General features: G+C 39.6%; 1 protein-coding gene across 2 annotated transcripts in view; it reads right to left on the minus strand.

Annotated features, from left to right (window-relative positions):
- Positions 1-17,390, minus strand: part of PRKG1 (protein kinase cGMP-dependent 1) — a 925,158-nt gene that overhangs the window by 790,127 nt on the left and 117,641 nt on the right. For both annotated transcript variants that reach the window (XM_054034323.1, XM_054034322.1), the window contains exon 2: positions 5,267-5,433. In XM_054034323.1, the coding sequence (XP_053890298.1) occupies positions 5,267-5,433 (167 nt within the window). The remainder of the gene's footprint in view (positions 1-5,266; positions 5,434-17,390) is intronic.

Below are 17,390 nucleotides of genomic sequence, written 5' to 3' on the forward strand. Positions count from 1 at the left end.
GGAAAAGTAATCTGATATTGATATACGGCAATAGCAGATTACTTCCCTGCTGGAGCTAGTGGAGAACCAAGGAGGGAATTGTGACTCAGTCATAATCCCTTTTCTGGGCTGTTCTTGGCAGGTAAAACCACACAATCTAGGCTAAGGAATTTATCAGATCTGGAATTACCTTCACAAAGTGTAGAAAACCCATAGTGGTCAAGCCAGAGTTTAGGAGCTTTATACTCTATCAAGATTCTCTTTATACTCTATCAAGATACAGTGTTCACTCTGGAATTCTGCAAACATAGATTTTTTAAAAATGTTAATGGAAAGGGAACTGAAGAAAAATTAGGAACTCAAACTATGGATCACAGGGACTTAACTGTCAAAACTCCATTAGATTCAGTGGAGCTAGCATGTTTTATAAACCTCACATGGATAAATACAAATTGTTTTCAGTCTTAATCATGGAATCACTATTGTTTTTTCATGATAATCAGATATCAATGCAACATGTGGGCAACGTAAGGTTATCACAACGTCCAAGAAATGGATAGTATAATGTGTGCAGAAGAAAGTGACAAAAGTTATGTGTTTTTCACTACACAGTGTTTAGACTGATAGAAAATTAAGATATCTAAGGAAACAGCACAGATGTCTAATACAGGCATTTAAAAAAGTCTGCATCTGAATGTTGAACTAAAAGCTAGAAATAAACACTGCGTTAGCTGTTACCGAGTACTGTACATGAATAACTTCCATTAACATGCATGGGAGTTACAGGCACAAGAGAATTCTAGGGGAATTCTGCTGCACTGCGTGCATGGAATTCATGTTCCCTGCAGATTTCTTTGCCTCCCTGCAGAAAAAAATGGGAAAGCAGCAACAGCAGTCATGTACCCCTCCCCAGCAGCGTGGACACATCCTTTCCAGAGCCCAGAGTAGCCGTGGAGAGGTAAATCACCACGGGGTTGGGGATGCCTATGGGCAGAGTTTGGAGGGTATTCCCCCCAGAGGTAAAATGTGGGGGGCATGCAGGGTCACATGCCACTGCCCCCCCTTTCTGCTAGTGCAGAGCTGTCCAGGTGAGAGGGAGTGCCCTTCCAGTTTGCTGACTCTGCAGCTGGAGGTCACCTCCTGTGTCCTTGTGCCAGTTGCCCTCCCCTTCTGTGTGTGCTGGGTACCCTACATGGTCACCATCCTGTTTTCCGTACAACAGTGAGTGCCAGCAGTGGGGCAGGGATAGTGGGGAAAGGAAGAGGGATGGGGTGGGGGAAAGAAGGGAATAGAGGAGTGGGGGTAAATCAGAAACCAGCATGTGGTGTCCCTTCAGTTGTGGCGGCGGCAGCAGCTGGGGCTCCCCCATTAAGCAGGCCCATCAAACCCGCACCCCGACAAGCCCCACCCCTGTGCACCTGGATCACCCACAAGCCCCCCCGCACTGAGCCCCACTCCTGCAGCACCCAGATCCCCCCTGCTGAGCCCCATCCCCGTACAGCCAGATGACCCCCCTGAACTCCAACCATCTTCACCTAGAACCCCCCTGCAGAGTCCCATTGCCCCTGCACCTGGACCCACCCCCCACAAGCTCCTGTACATCCAAATCCCCCACTGAGTTGCCTGCACCCAGATTGCCCCACACCTGGATCCCCCACACTAAGCCCCTCCACACTTGGATCCTGCTGGGCTGAGCCTGCCTGCCCACACCTGGTGTGCCTGGCACAGAGGGGCAGACCCTAGGGTGTGTCTGGGACAGGCCTGGTCTTGCACTGTGTCAGGGAAGGGTGCAGTCTCACCACCAAGTCCTTGTCCCGGGCACAGGATCTCCCTCCTCCGTGCAGCCAGTGTTCTGGACTCCCCACTACCATGCGGAAGCCTCCACAGTTATTTGACAAATAAAATTTGCAGTTTTAAAATATTTTGTGCAGAGTTTTTATATTTTGATGCAGAATTCCCTCAGGAGTAAAGAATAGAATCCATAAAAAGAACGTTTTCAACATGATTTGAGAAAATCGTGTTGATAGTAAACTAATGAAAGATTTCTCCAGTGAAACTTGCACATTAAAACTAACGTCTATAAACAGCAAACAAAAACTTTAAAAAGATTAACTATTAAGATCAGGGCTTTGGAACTGTGCTCCGGCTCTGCTCCAGCTCCAGGCAAAAACCTGCAGCTCCACTGCTCCGTGCTCCGCTCCAAAGCCCTGATTAAGATGCATATATACCTGGCCAAAGCAAGCAAATGAGCTTGTGCTCATAACCCTGTTTTGACCCACAGGATAAATCATCTTCCCTCTCCACTGTTTTTGTTGTCACTCACTGCAGTATGTCTAAGCATAGACTGTACACGTTTTGTCATTTTTTGTTTAGAAAATGCTATGGAGCTATATAAATAAATATTAAATTAAGTTACAAGATCTGCCAAAGACAAACAGACTTGTTGAGAGCCAAAAAGGTCATGTCCTCATACATAAAAGCTGCAGCAGAGACAAAGTTGACCTGAAAACCCCACAACATGGAGGCTTCAGTGTCCTTAGCACTTCTGGTAGGTAAATGCAGCATTTATCGTGGGCAGCCGTAATTAGAGAAATTTTATAACTCTCGTGGAGTAACGTAAGCCCAGGTCTTCCAATGAAGAGTCAACTCCTCTTTAGTATTCCACAACCAGATTCTGGTGGCAAAATGGCAGCCTGAGGAACCTTTTCTTCGCATTCGTGCCTGTACCTTGGCCCCAAAATTTCTCTCCAAGGCACACAACTGGGACCAACAGAGTCAACATTGGTTCTGCAGTTATTTCCTCTCAGATTTGCCAAGGGACAATGCCTGATAGAATGGTTGTCACCAGCCGTACCCCTTGCACATATTAGCAGTGTTGTGTTAGCACAGGTTTGGATTTTGAGCATTCTGGAAATCTTTTGTATTGAGAGATGGCATTGAACAATGCATGCAAAAGCCTACGAACCTTAACTTACCACACTGCTAAATTTAAAACAAAAAACAAAACAAAAAAAACCCACACCCCACACATTTGAAACACGTGTTCTGTTTCAACGTGGTATGTTTTAAAGTTAAGTAAAAATGATTATTTTTGACATCTCATACAATCAAACTATTTATTTTTAAATTACTTGCCTTTTTATATAAAATGGGAAAAACATGTCCAGCGAGCTGGTTTTTTACTCTCCCGTTTACTAATTCACAGTGCAGAATATTGTTCTAATGCATAAAATATATAAATATCAAAAGCTGAAGAAATCAAATCTGTGCCTTGAGAAAGGAGTTAGCCTTAAAAGGATGGAAAAATGAAAGCTGTTTTAGGAAACTGCTGAAGAATTTTGCAACTGGAGAGCATTATTAAGAGTTTGGCAAGTAATTCTGTTTAAACAGCATGGCTTACAGCCTTGAGCATCCTTTTGTTTAAATGAACAATCTAAGTATAGGAAATGAATTCATAGATACATGTTTTCCAGTACATGGTTCAGAGACTTGAACCAGTATGGTATGTACAGTTCAAACTACATTCTTCTTCCATGTTTACCTGGTCTCACAAACTAACATAAGAGATGTTTCTGACAAGGAATAGAAAAATTATTGTATGCACGTATATTTATTTTGATATACTATAGTCCAGCTAGTATAGCAGCTTGTTTCTGACAGTGGCCAATGCCAGGGGCACCTGTCTTTGAAGCCTCTGGTACTAGCCACTCTCAGAAACAGGATACTCTATTAGATCAGGGGCAGGGGCAGTTCTATGTTTTTTGCTGCCCCAAGCACAGCAGTCAGGCAGTCTTCGGCGGCACGCCTGCGGGTGGTCCACGGTCACGTGAATTCGGCGGTGTTTCTGCGGGTGATCTGCCAGTCCCGCAGCTTCAGCGGACCCGCCGCCAAATTGCCGCCAAAACTGTGGGACTGGCGGACCTCCCACAGGCACGCCGCCGAAGGCCTCCTGACTGCCGCCCTCAGAGTGACCGGCAGGCCGTTCCCCGTGGCTTGCCGCCCCAGGCGGGCACTTGCTGCGCTGGTGCCTGGAGCCGCCCCTGATCAGGGGTTCTCAACCTTTTTCTTTCTGAGCCCCTCCTCCCCCCACCCAACGTGCTATAAAAATTCCAGTCCACCTGTGCCACACCTGTTTTTCTGCATATTCAGTAGATTAAAAGCCAGAGCTGGCATTAGGAGGTACCAAGCAGGGCAATTGCCTGGGGCCCCACCCCACAGGGGGCCCTCCAAAGTTAAGTTGCTCAGGCTTCGGCTTTCAGCCCTGGGGCCCCTGTGAGTCTAACGCTGGCACTGCTGTCTGGTTTATTTTGGCAGACCCCCTGAAACCTGCTCGCAGCCTTCTAGGGTGCCCCAGACATCTGGTTGAGAACTGCTGCATTAGATGAACTCCTGGTATGATCCAATATGGCAATTCCTGTGTTCCCATATAGACACACTTTTTTTTTTTTTTTTTTTTTTTTCAAAAAGTAATATCTTGAAACTGTCACACACTGTGTATGGAAAGTCTTAGAGCAACTCAGGAGTCCCAGGATATGCATCCTTAGCCTGCTTTTCAGAGGGGCTGAGCACTGACAGCAAAGGGAGCTCGCAGGGCTGAGCACCTATAAAAATCAGACCACGAGATTCTCAGAAATATTGTGGCTTCCCAAGAGAAGAATATAGACTACCCCCCATACACACTAATTTGTTCCAAAGAGAAAATACAGTCTTCTTGTTACTTTATTTGTATTATCAGACATTGTGATGAATCTATAGTTATTCTCCATCATTACTCCTAAATAAGAATACTTTTCACTTGCATGGTGCTTTTCACATATGAGGCTCATAGTGTGCATTACAAACATTAGTTAACTTAGCTTCACAGCACTCTAGGAGGTGGAGAAGTAATAGATTATCCCCATTTTACTGTCAGTTCTTCTGATCTCCAGTCTTGGGCCTTAACCACAAGACCACCCTTCTTTCATTATTCTCTGAACTTACATCAAGATCTACCGGCATAAACTCAAACTCAAAGAACTTTACGCAGGTTCAGGTCACTGCTAGTGGATCTCAATGTAGGGTCAGGGACTTCGCTCACAATGAATTCTAGTACTAACATTCCCAAAATGAATAGTCCATACAATGAGGCAGTAATCATATTTAAGTAGTATTTCACCTCTTTTTCAAACACTTCCCCTACAGATAAAAATAGATCTGTGCCAGGAAATACATTTTCAGCCTGAGTGCAGGTTGATAAGATGAAAAGGAATTATTTAAATGGTCAAAGCGTCAGGGTTACAAACCATACCTTCCATGACATACACCAGTGAACCCACATCTCCTTCTTTGATGATGCAACTGTCTTTGCCATATTCCACTGGATACATACAATCCACAATCTCCTGGATCTGAGATAGTTCTAGATTCTTCATGAAGTCATTGTCAAGGATTGCCTCCTTTATTAGATCCTTGGACCTATGGCAAGAAAGGCAAGATTTATCCACTTGTCTGACAATTTAGTTCATTAACAGTATGTGAAGTTTAGCACATTCACACAGTGCCCTGTGCGCTGATGGATGTATTTGCTTGTAAAGATTCCAATACTTTCCCAAAATATCTGAAAGCAAAGTCCATCTGTGAAGAAATGAAAAATACAAAGGGGTATGTGTGCATGTGTTTGTTAACTTGTGAATGCTTATAAATCGAACATTAGATATGCCAAGTTTTGAAGAGAAGTGGAGTTAAATGCTTATAATTGTCATCTCTAAACTACAGGTTTCAAGTTTATATTGATGTCATGAGAATAATGTAACTACTCTAGTATTTATTCTCAATGTATACAAAACAAAAGAGAAATTTAAGATTTTGTGACTTGTAGTTTATTATGTTTGTATAATGACAAAAAAAATGGAGAATACAAAAAGTTGCAATAATTTACATGTTGGGCATTCCTTCTGTAGTATTAAGGATATTCCAAAAGTTCATTAAATACAACATAGAAAACATTATTACAGAAATAAGAATTAATTTCTTTGATTATACATTAGCGGTGTCTTCAAGGAATTATTTTATTAGCATGTGCAAAAAAATATACAATTGTTTGGGTTTTTTGCATGCAATTTCTTTAGAAGTAAAGTCAGAGGTCCTCAGGTTAAGTAGCAACTTTTGATAGTGTTAGCAGGAAAGCAGTTTATTGTCAACATAGATAATATAAAAAGATATAAATTGTTAACCAGATATTTTAACATCCTTATTCTTATAATATTCTGGAATGTATAGCAGAATGTACAGTTTAATCTGTTTTTTTCAGAAGTACTTCAGTATATCTGCCACCGCAGAAGATATATTTTCTATGACCAACAGAATTGTTTCTAAATATTTTACAAAGTTTTTACTGAGGTATCATCAACTCCCACTACATGAAGGATCATCTCCTATATTGTGTCCTCAGGTGTAACTGTTAAATAGTACACTATTATTCATGCTCAACATATTTCCCCCCAGATTGTCTATCAAGTACATCTTAAGCCATCTGTTAGTACAGAGTGTAATAAGATCACTACGTTTTTTTTTAAAAAAAGCTTCTTAAAGGATTTTGTACAAATGAATAGCTGAGGATGGTATGTGTGTACAAACTAGGGCTTATTTAAAAGGAAAATTTAAATAAGGATCATTTGGAAGCAATATCTAAGTCATTAACCCATCTCTGTTTGATACCTTTGTCTTTAGCATTTGTGGGATCACAGACATATACACTTTTACTCCACATGTTGGCTTTATATAAACATTTGATGAGAGAGTGCAAATGATTTTCTTTTTAGAGAGTAGACACTAACAAAACAAAACTGCTACTACATTTACAAGCAGTTGGGATTTTAAAAGAGGGAGTATTAATGTTCAATAAGTCAATCACCGTCTGGTTATTTTCCCCAAAACCAGTTCCTTATACTATATTACAAAATATGCCAGGTCCATGAGGTGAGGAGTGTTCTTCCATGGACCCATATGTGGCAGAATAGTGGACCAAATGGTCTATTGGCCTGTTCCAGAATGACAAAGCCTGTAGGCATTTGAATTTTAAAAATTCACTTCAAAGCCTATCTACAGTAAAGAAGATGTAAAAGGTATCTTATTGTATTGAAGAACTTTGACTTGATTAGTGACTCCCTGGGTCTACTTCTGATTTCATTTACACCAGATGATTACTTGATTTAAATGAAGTCTCATGATTTCCTCCAGTGTAACGGACATCAAAATCAGGCCCCTCATCTAAAAGGCTCAGATGGTTCATGCTCTGGGTAGTCGGTTTACTTACATGATACACCACCAGATAGTCTGTCACTACTATATTCGACATTCAGACAGAAGAGCATATTTTAATCCCACTCATTACTAGGCAGATTTTCTGTCAGTGTAAATTGTCATTGTTCTACTGAAGTCAATATACAATATGTATATTGTATACGTCAATATACGTCAATGACAATTGAAGCCAGCCAAATGATCTGCCCTTCTCAGTTAAATTCATTCTAGTGCTGAGGATCCTCACAAAACTGTATGCATCACTTAAGCTCCACATAAAGTGGAAGCAAGATATGTGGGGAACATGCAAGAATCTCACACCCTTGGCATGATGCCAATCTTAGCTTCTCAGCAGCTGTTTGCACACCAATGTGCTGGTGGTAGCTACAGGTGGATGATTCACTGCCACCCAGCTCCTCCCATCCTCCCTATTCATGAGGTGGATGCTTGGTCCTAACGCAGCAGTGTTGCTTCCACCTTTATCTCCTGCACATTTCCTCAGTGCTGAGTCCAACTATTAAGAGTAGGTGTTGTGGGCTGGATCTAGGAGAAGGAGTTTAAGTGGTAGGTAGGACCATGTGTAGAGTCTGTGCACTGGGGTGAAGTTTACTATATGAAAATATAATCTAGCAATATAAAACAAATAATATATTTCAAGACAACCACATTTTCTTGAACAAGAGCCCAGGTTGTGGCTCTAGAAGCTTAAAACAAAAATGAAATATAGAAAATATGTAGTTAGAAGTACACTGGTTTTGTTGCATTATAGAAATTCTTTCAAAATAAGTCTTGTGGATATTACTCCATATAGCATGTGTGTTGCAAGTGTATTGGGAAAACACAGCTCAACCTTTTGTTACGCACAGAATTTATTCTTTAATATCAAATATGGCTTTCAGTCATCTATTTCATTGAAATACGCAAAACAAAATGCTTTACATCAAACACAAACAGCACTGACCTAATTGATATGTGTAAAGCACACTAGCATTTTCAGTTAGAAAAACAGCTAGACTAACTTTGTTGAAAACTTTTTACTTTCATGATATCTAATTAAAGTTAAAAATTCATCATTATGATTACTAGGGCAAGCAAATAAAAACAACCCAAACCACACCTATTCTTTTATTGCTCTTGTTAATGGTAATGAAAGACTATGGAAATTAACAAGGATGAAGAAATGATGGATATTCAGCTTCCTCCCTCATTGGCTCCTCTAGGCTACTGCAAGACTGAGCTTTTATCATGCTCTCAGAAGTGCAGTTTTAGTACTGTGATTTGTCTAAGTAGTGCTTTCTTGGTGTTTCCTACCCCGTAAAAAAGAGCATTTGTTATTAGCATTCAGAGTGCTAACAAGTAGAACAGAAGCTTCCATGTTAATCATATCAACTAACATTACATTTATAGACATTTATTTCAGTTTTAATTGTCAAAACAAGACTCTCCGTAATGATAAAATAAGGTCCAATTATTTCAAATAGAGTGATCATAATAAATAAGAATAAGAATATCCATCAAGTGCCTGTAGGGAATTCAGACACAGAGTTGGAGCCAAATCTGATCAGTTAGGGAGACAACAGAAAAATTATATAAATTATTGCAGAGACTATGAAAAGTAGGGGAAAAAAAACTCAGGGGCTCCAGAAGGGGCTCAGAAAGTCTGAATGATAAAGCAGGAGTGGCAAAAGGAGCAGAAAAACCATTAGGAATTATCTTTTGGGGAACAGAAGCCGCAGAGCAAGTATGACATAAGCAAACTACAGGAATTGGTGACATTTTCACACAGACTTCCTATCACCATGTGAGAAAACCTCCTAGACCTTTTTACAGCATATACAAGGTCCTACTAAGACAGCACATGAAGAAGATCACAGAAATTAAGGATGAAGATGACCCACTAAATCACTGAGACATTTCCCTGCCAGTACAGAACACTCTCACGAGACAAAAGATATGCCAGATATTATATTGATAATACTTCATCTTAGCCAAAAGTGAAAAATCATAAAAATCAATGCCTCCACAGATTATCGTGGATAATATTGATTTTAATCAGATTTACCCATCAACATATCATTAAAATGGTCACTTTTAGAAGTAGTTAGCCTGAGACAGATATTTTTAGTAGAAGCCAGCAACCACAGTGATGAGCACCATTTCAATGTCTGTAAACCGTCTTCCTCTTCATAAAGGCAATCCACATATGAATTAATTAATCCCCCAGTGCTTATACTGGTAAGCTTATGCCAGTGTTCACATCCTATCACCAACTTAAAAAAATAGCTTGAGCAATGTGAATTCCTTTAATCAATGATTTTTTACATCCACCATATAAAATAATGCTCAGCTTGAGCTAATCCAAAATTAAGTGCAAATATATGGTCATGACTACAGTAAGATTTATTCTGTTGTTCCAAGGGGTGGATATTTGTCAGACTGGTAATATAAAGAATTACTCATGCAAGTACAGTACATTCCTACATACTTAACTTTCCTAGCTTGTCTAATAAATACAGTTTTTATACATTAAAATTATTTTTGGAAGCATTTCAAATAAAAAGGTATTTTATATAGGACATTTATCTAAGCATGAAATTAATTCATACACAGCATAATAAACTCATATTTCCATCACCCATTATTCCTTAATTTTTAGTTTTATAAAATTGCATCAGTCCTTGAACTAACAAAAGAATGAGTCTAAACTTTTTGATAGAGAAGGATAAACAGCCCCAAAAGTATGTTCTTTTCAATCAAGAGTAAGTGGTTTAATAATGGACAGTTACTGCATTCTCTTTTTTATGTTTGAAGGAGACTCACTATTTCATTTGTATTTTCTGATTCGCTATCCCAATGGAGGCCATCTGTAAGTAAAATAAACCTACAATATTTTTAATGGAGCAGACTATCTCCAGATGACCCCATTTGAAGAAGAGTGCCCTTTCATGAATATTTATTTAGTACGGAGTTTAATGGTTCCGAATACTGACGGACACTCAGAGTAGAAAGAGGCACTTATTAATTTTCTTATTACTCTCTAAAGAAAGATACATGAATAGATAGGAACCCTGGCAATAAGCAGTTATTGTGTTCCAGGGAAGTTCATGATATAATGGAGAAACTATCAGGAATAAAGAGGGAAAATAATGGCACTCAACAACTCCATGGGTTTCATCTTTTCCAAGTCAATTTGAATAACCATCAAGATAATCAATAAGGCAGTAGGACAGCTAATTATATTGGGATTCATAGAGTTTGAGAAAGAGTATCTTAAGAAACATTTAAATAATTGTACTATATAAAGGCCCAGATCTTTAGCTGTGGCCTCCTCTCGAGAGAATATTCAACAGTGACTTTAAACCACCTCTGGAGTTATCAATCCTGAGCTGCTGTGTGACAGGCCTGTACTCCAGGGTATGTTAGAGTATCTCTAACCTGTGTTGCTGCCAAAAGCTCAAAGGAGCCAATATGGCAGTTGAAGACTGCCAGAACACACAGAAAATGCAGCTATACCCATTACATCAGCAAGTGGGAGACTTGGCTCAGAAGCCACTATACTAGGTATATGCCAACAGAGGCTCTCTACACTGGGGTGATCCACCTATGCCAGGTGTAGAGCTGCTTTTTGGAAGTGGCCACCCTTCAGTGCAGAATTTGGCCCAATGAGCTAACAAGCTGTTGATTACACCTGCATAAATGTGAGACGCTTCACTAAAAGAGAAAGATTTACTACAGTGGGCAATTCAAAATAGCATGAAGCACTATACAACCTTAGATTACAAGAGAAGTTAATGCTACAGTAATTAGTAATGTACAGAGTAATGCACCAAAACCTCATGTGACAGACTGGGGGTTAATCTGTCAATAATTCACATTTTAGAGAAACCAGAATTAATGTTAAGAATATGATCCCCGTCTCTTGAAACACTGGGCCAAAAGCAGGCAATTAGCCATCTGCTAGAACAACAATTTCAGTCCCATACAATAAATAAGAGAACAAAGTTTAATTAACATCCCAAAAGGACTTCTTTCAATGTCAGACCATCACTCAAAGAGGGAGGAAAGAGCAAATGCAAATGTGGATGGAAAGACTCAGCTCCTGCATAACACCAGGAAAATTTGTACTGGTATAGCTGCACCCATCCAGAGCCCTAATGCAGATGTGCTGCATTGGCAAAAACTGGAACATGCTTAATGGAATTTACTCTGTACTTTCTTGTAAGGATTGCATCAGTGTAGTTTACACTGGTGCCAATTTCCCTAATTTAGAAAGGCTGTCATTTGTGTGGTTTGTACCTTGAAAAGGGACATTTAGAGAAACAAAGGTGGACCAAGCATATGGGAAGTGAAACAGCACTGAATGCAACCCAGAACAAATTTAGGAACAGAGATCAGGAACATAACTTGGGGCATCCAGTATAAACACACCACCTACACCAGAGACACCTGAAGGGAGGCAGCTAGGGGCAAAACTAGAAGAAAATATATCAGGCAGACTGGCTGGTTAAGAAGACTAGAGAAAAGAAAGTGCCTTTCAGACGGTAACGTACACCTCTACCCCGATATAATGCGACCCGATGTAAGACGAATTCGGATATAACACGGTAAAGCAGCGCTCCAGGGGGTCAGGGCTGCGCGCTCCAGCGGATCAAAGCAAGTTCGATATAACATGGTTTCAACCTATAACGCGGTAAGATTTTTTGGCTCCTGAGAACAGCGTTCTATTGGGGTAGAGGTGTAATTTGTATTCAGTTCCCCGTAGGTGTAATTGAAGTATCTGACAGAGCTTTTCCAGAGAACCAGAATAGTTATGTTGTAAAAGCATTGTTTTAAACTGAACCTCTCTATATACTTAATAAATCTTATTTTTAACTAACTGCTTGACTCTTCAATATGGAAATTCCATGCAGTTCATCACAGAGAGGAAACAAGCTTGCCTGGAGCCTACAAAAAATTCTCAGTTAGTGGCTCACAGACTAAGTACCACATATAAAAGGGAAGGGCTTGCAGGGCTTTGGGTTACGAGATACACAATAAATGCTTACTGAGGAGAATGGAGTTCAAGAAGGTAAAAATAAAATCTTAAGGTTGGTGAGGTCTCTTCATCTCTTGCAAACACCCCCCTTAGAACCATCAATAGTATCGGTCTTTCTTGTGTTATTACATCACTGTGATGGGGAGGGGGAAAAAGCCTCACATGAGCCAAATACATTTCATTACATGCAAAATAATTCCATTCAGTTTGTTTAAATTTGTGGTCAAGTTTTGCCTTTTTGGAATGGTCTCTGAATACCTCCAGATCAGGAGCTAGGACTGCCGTCCTTTTCCACTTGGAGTCCAACAGACTACCGTAAAAGGGTCGTGCTGTAGGATCAGACTCTTTTAGAGTGTATGTACTGCAGGACTCCAGGCTACCGCCACAGCATTCTTCTAGTTAAATCCATCAAACATGATGTTTAAAAATGAGGACACATTTTGCTACAAAATAAAATATGGCAACAAAGATACACATTTTCAATTTACAGTCAGGGAGCAAGTACCAGCAAATGTTGTCTAATCTAGCTTTCCATTAGCTATTCAATGGGACCCAAACTGTCTGTAAAAGTCTCAAATGCAATTTATAAGTAGAGAAATTTTATTCAAATGGTACCTTGAGTTACTTCCTTTTTTATAAGGTATTATCCATACCACAGGTTAACAAAACGCCAAGAGAAAAGGCTGGAAAGTGTAATAATTCAGGATGTGATTATTACCAACATTTACAGAGTATTTTCAAGTTACTGTTATAACAGCTTGCCTACCTGTGACCCTTTGATTTAAGTCACTCATGACATCTCCAAAGCTTTCATCTATCAGCCCTTCCCTCATTAAAGCCCTGATTCAGGAAAGCACTTAACACACATACTTAAGTCCTTCTCTGTTCAGTACAATAAATTAAGTTAAGTTTATACATGCTGTCAGGGCCGGCTCTAGGATTTTTGCCGCCCAAAGCAAAAACAATTTTGGCTGCCCCCCCCCTTCTTTAATTACCCCACCCCCTGCCCCACCTCAACTCTGCCCCTTCCCCAAATCCCCAGCCCTGCCTCCTCCCTCCAGGCTCTCAAGCCTGGGACGGAGGGGGAGCAGCGGCGCGCGAAACGGCCGCTCGGGATCTCCCCCTCCCTCCCAGGTTTGAGAGCCTGGGAGGGAGGGGGAGACCCCAAGCCGCCGTGGCAAGCGAAACAGCTGATTCGCACGCCACTGCTCCCCCTCCCTTCCAGGCTTGAGAGCCTGGGAGGGAGGGCGAGTAGTGGTACGCGAATCAGCTGTTTCGCACGCCGTGGCAGCAGCAGCAGAGGTGAGCTAGGGCGGCCGGGGCACATTTTTAGGGGCGGCATTCTGGCGCCGGCCATGCTGCCCCTAAAAATGTGCCGCCCCAAGCACCAGCTTGTTTTGCTGGTGCCTAGAGCCGGCCCTGCATGCTGTCCTGAAACAGGGCATACCTACAGAAGATGAGGATTTCTGGTGATGATTGGCCTAATAGTTACAGATTATGGATTATTTTTCTCTTCAAAAAACAAAACAAAAAGAACCTAAGAAATATCCCTTATGTTAAAAGAATGCAAAGTTAATCTACCAAAAGAAAAAAAAATCAGAAAATGTTAAGGTTTTACATGTACAGTATATCAAGAATGAGAAATGTTTAGAAGGTTCTGGATGCAGAAGTAGACCTTTAGAACATAAAAGAGACTTGTTCTTTCAGGGGAAGAGTACCTAAGAATCAGATTATCAAATTGATATTATTCAATCCAGAGAGGGTTGTTGTATACCAGATAGAATGCATATTGATTCACATTTGGTATCTTCTTTTTTGGTTTGTAAATTATATGTTTGATTATGCAACTAAATGGTGAGAGCTGTAAACTGCTACTCACCCTGAGCAATCAAAGATGCAGAAGTTATGGAGTGATCTACTGTGAAAATGCCTCAATCCGGTAACCATATCAAAGTGACCACCACAGAACAGCAAAAAGTTTCTGCCCTCTTTCCCCCCCACACCCCTCCAACTCTTCTAGTGGTTGTACCTAGATATCTCATGTGTGGTTTGGCTCTTCCTGTATAGAAGATGCAGGCAGAAGCTTGGATTCCATATGCTTGAGAAGATAGTTTGATCTCTGATTTTAGGCCTATTCCCTTTTTCAGATGTAGTATTGTAAATGAGGAAATTTTGTTACAGGAAATATTGTTTGTGGAAGGTTAAATAAAAATGTGTTTTTACTATGGGAATTTTGCATTAAGGAGTGGTGAGAGTGGATTAAGGTACGTGTGTAGCATATGAGTATTATGTTTTTTTCCCCTTGTACAGGAGCGAAGTGGTTAAAGATTTTAAATCTTTTGGCTAGGGAATTCTAGGAAACGTCCTTCTATAAAGAAATCTTAGCGGTAATATGGGAGCAGGCAGACATTTAGGTCTAGCAATAATCTTTAAGTTTTGTTTGTGCTGTACCTCCTTACACTACATGGTTGTATTTTAGTTGTGTATTTTGGCAATATTTTTCTTGTTTGTTTTTTCAAAAAGAATTTTAAATATAATCATTCCTAGGTTTCTGACAGATTTTCTAACCTCAGGGATTGGAAACAGAATAAAAGTCAAGTCCAAAGTTGAAGGAAAAATAGAGCCCCTTTTCCTTTAACATGCATGCATAACACCTGTGAAAGCTAGTTTTCCATCAAGTGCAGTACAAAACCTGTTTTGTGTTCTCCCCAGCATCTCAACTAAAAAAGAAGAAAATAGAAGCATTGCTCAACAGTAGAACTTGTAAGCCTCAATTGTGAGATTAGAGTGTATATTTTAAAAAGTGTTCATTTACGCAAAGTACAACAGTTCACTGGCAAGAATAGAATCTGATAACATGATGGGACCACCATTTTTAGACTAGTACACAACTTTTGAAATGGAGTGTTTGGAATGGAATAAACCTAAACCCTAGAGAAATTAAATGTGTTTTAGACCTACATTTTTGAAAAATGAAACATATGGTCTTAAAAAAAAAAAAAAGTATTTTCACACTTGTTTCTAAAGTTTTATTGTTTACTTCCTTATGGGAAAGAATTTCCAAATTATAAGCTGTATTGACCATGCACCCCCCATGTGAATATCTAAATAGGCTATTAATGTATTTTACTGCTATTGGCTAAAATTATCTTCTTTATTCAATGTTTATTAAAATATGTAATTCCCCTGCAGTTTTGCTCAATATATTGTTTTCACTTTCCTCATTAAAGCGCAAACAGAAATTACAAGGAAGAATGTCAAAACAAGGCCCCAATCACCCAAGCTAAAGTGTACCTTTAGCCTAAAAATTTAATAATGTCTTTCAAAGCCTATCTGGATAGGCAATGGAAAGCCATATTCTTTGTAATTATTTCACTGTAACTATAGGGACATCACACTCACTTACACAAGACAGGCTAGAACATGCCTAGTTCTCAAAGATTTGGGGATCTCTGAGGCACTGAGTTTCATTTTGAGGAGCAACTTCCAGTGCCTCTGTAACCCCACGAACGTGGCATTCCAGTAAAGCCTTGTTTAGCTGAAGCAAATAGCTCCACAAAGTAACAGATGCCCAAAGAATATTTATCATAGGAAAAGACTATTAAAAAAATCAGTTATGACAATAACTTGGTTCAGATGCTTAAGTAGGAAACTTGCAAAGTGATTCTGACAGAGGAATGGGTAGCTATCCATAACTTATATTTCTTTTGGAGGAGGAGGACAAACATTGCTAATAGAGATTTACAGTAAAATGCACACACGCACCCCTTCATCCCATTAAGAAACAGTGAGTGACACCTGTGAGAGACAGTTAACACCTGTGTTTACACACAATTAAATATTTGAAAAATAGATTAGCATCCCTAAAGATCTTCCTGAGTGAGGGGGAAATTCATTTTTAAAAAGACACTTATTGTGTATGCACATCTGCCTTCAAAAAGGCTATTTCAGGATAAAATGGACTAGGTAGTCTAGGAATTAATACAGTCCTGAATGGATTTGGGGACCACCATTTTGGGGAGGTTGTCCAGTATGATAATCAGCCAAAACAGCTGAGTAAATACCTATTGTGAAAGATGCCAGATATGATGGTGAATTCTGTAAACAATTTACCTCCTCAGTCAGGTTATGCCCAGGACACCCACTTGGAGACTAAAGAAAAAAAAAAAAAAGGCAGAAAGGTTCCCCCTACCTCCAGGATTTACAAATAATGAACATTAAATATTATTTTATGTTATTTCCCTCTTGTGCATGTATTTATATATGTTTTGTTTTGTGTTCATATAAAGACAAAGGCAGAAATCCTAGGGTATCAGATAGATCTTCCAATTTCCTACTCCTCTGAGTGTGTTTTCTGAAGACTGACTATCTGAAAGGGAGCTAGAAAATAGAACCATTTCCAGATTCAGCTCTGACCAAAACTCAGAGGTGGGGATGTTTAGATCCACCACTGATAGTCTGAATAGCCTCTCTGACCAAAACCAGAAGATATTCTGGATAGAGAGGTTCTGGAAGGACTCTTTCCAAATATGATCTAACTATCGTGGAGCTTCTGTTGTATAAATTACTCATAGTTCCTGCTGCTTTTTTTAGTAAAAGAAAGCACTCTTATTAAACAGGAATTTAGGTTTGTTATATTGGCTGAAGACTTTGTAAAATAATCAATGCTCATTAGCTCACAGCTTGACAGTTAAAAATTCAATATTAATTTAACTGTTCCGTGTGTGTTTGTGTTAGGCTTTTTAAAGACTTGCAGTTTGCCATTTAATAAGCTATAAAATCTAACTTCCAATCACCAAGTTCTTAATAGCAATTACTCAGTAGGAATAATATAATTTCTATTATAAAAAAAATTAGGACTTTTCAAAAACCTAGTAATCCACCTTGAAAACCAGATGCATTAAATTAAGGTCTGTATAACCTACTGTAAGTACAGATTGAACCAACTCTTCTGGCCAGCATCCCATTAATCAGAGATGGCACACTGGATGCCCCATGCTTACTGTCTTTTTTCTAATTTGACAAATTAGATGTTAAAATGTAACAACAACATTAGCCTGTCATAGGAAAGGAATAATGAGGCAGATACAATAAT

Source organism: Malaclemys terrapin, chromosome 7 (genome assembly GCF_027887155.1).
Source record: "Malaclemys terrapin pileata isolate rMalTer1 chromosome 7, rMalTer1.hap1, whole genome shotgun sequence".
Classification (NCBI taxonomy): domain Eukaryota; kingdom Metazoa; phylum Chordata; order Testudines; family Emydidae; genus Malaclemys; species Malaclemys terrapin.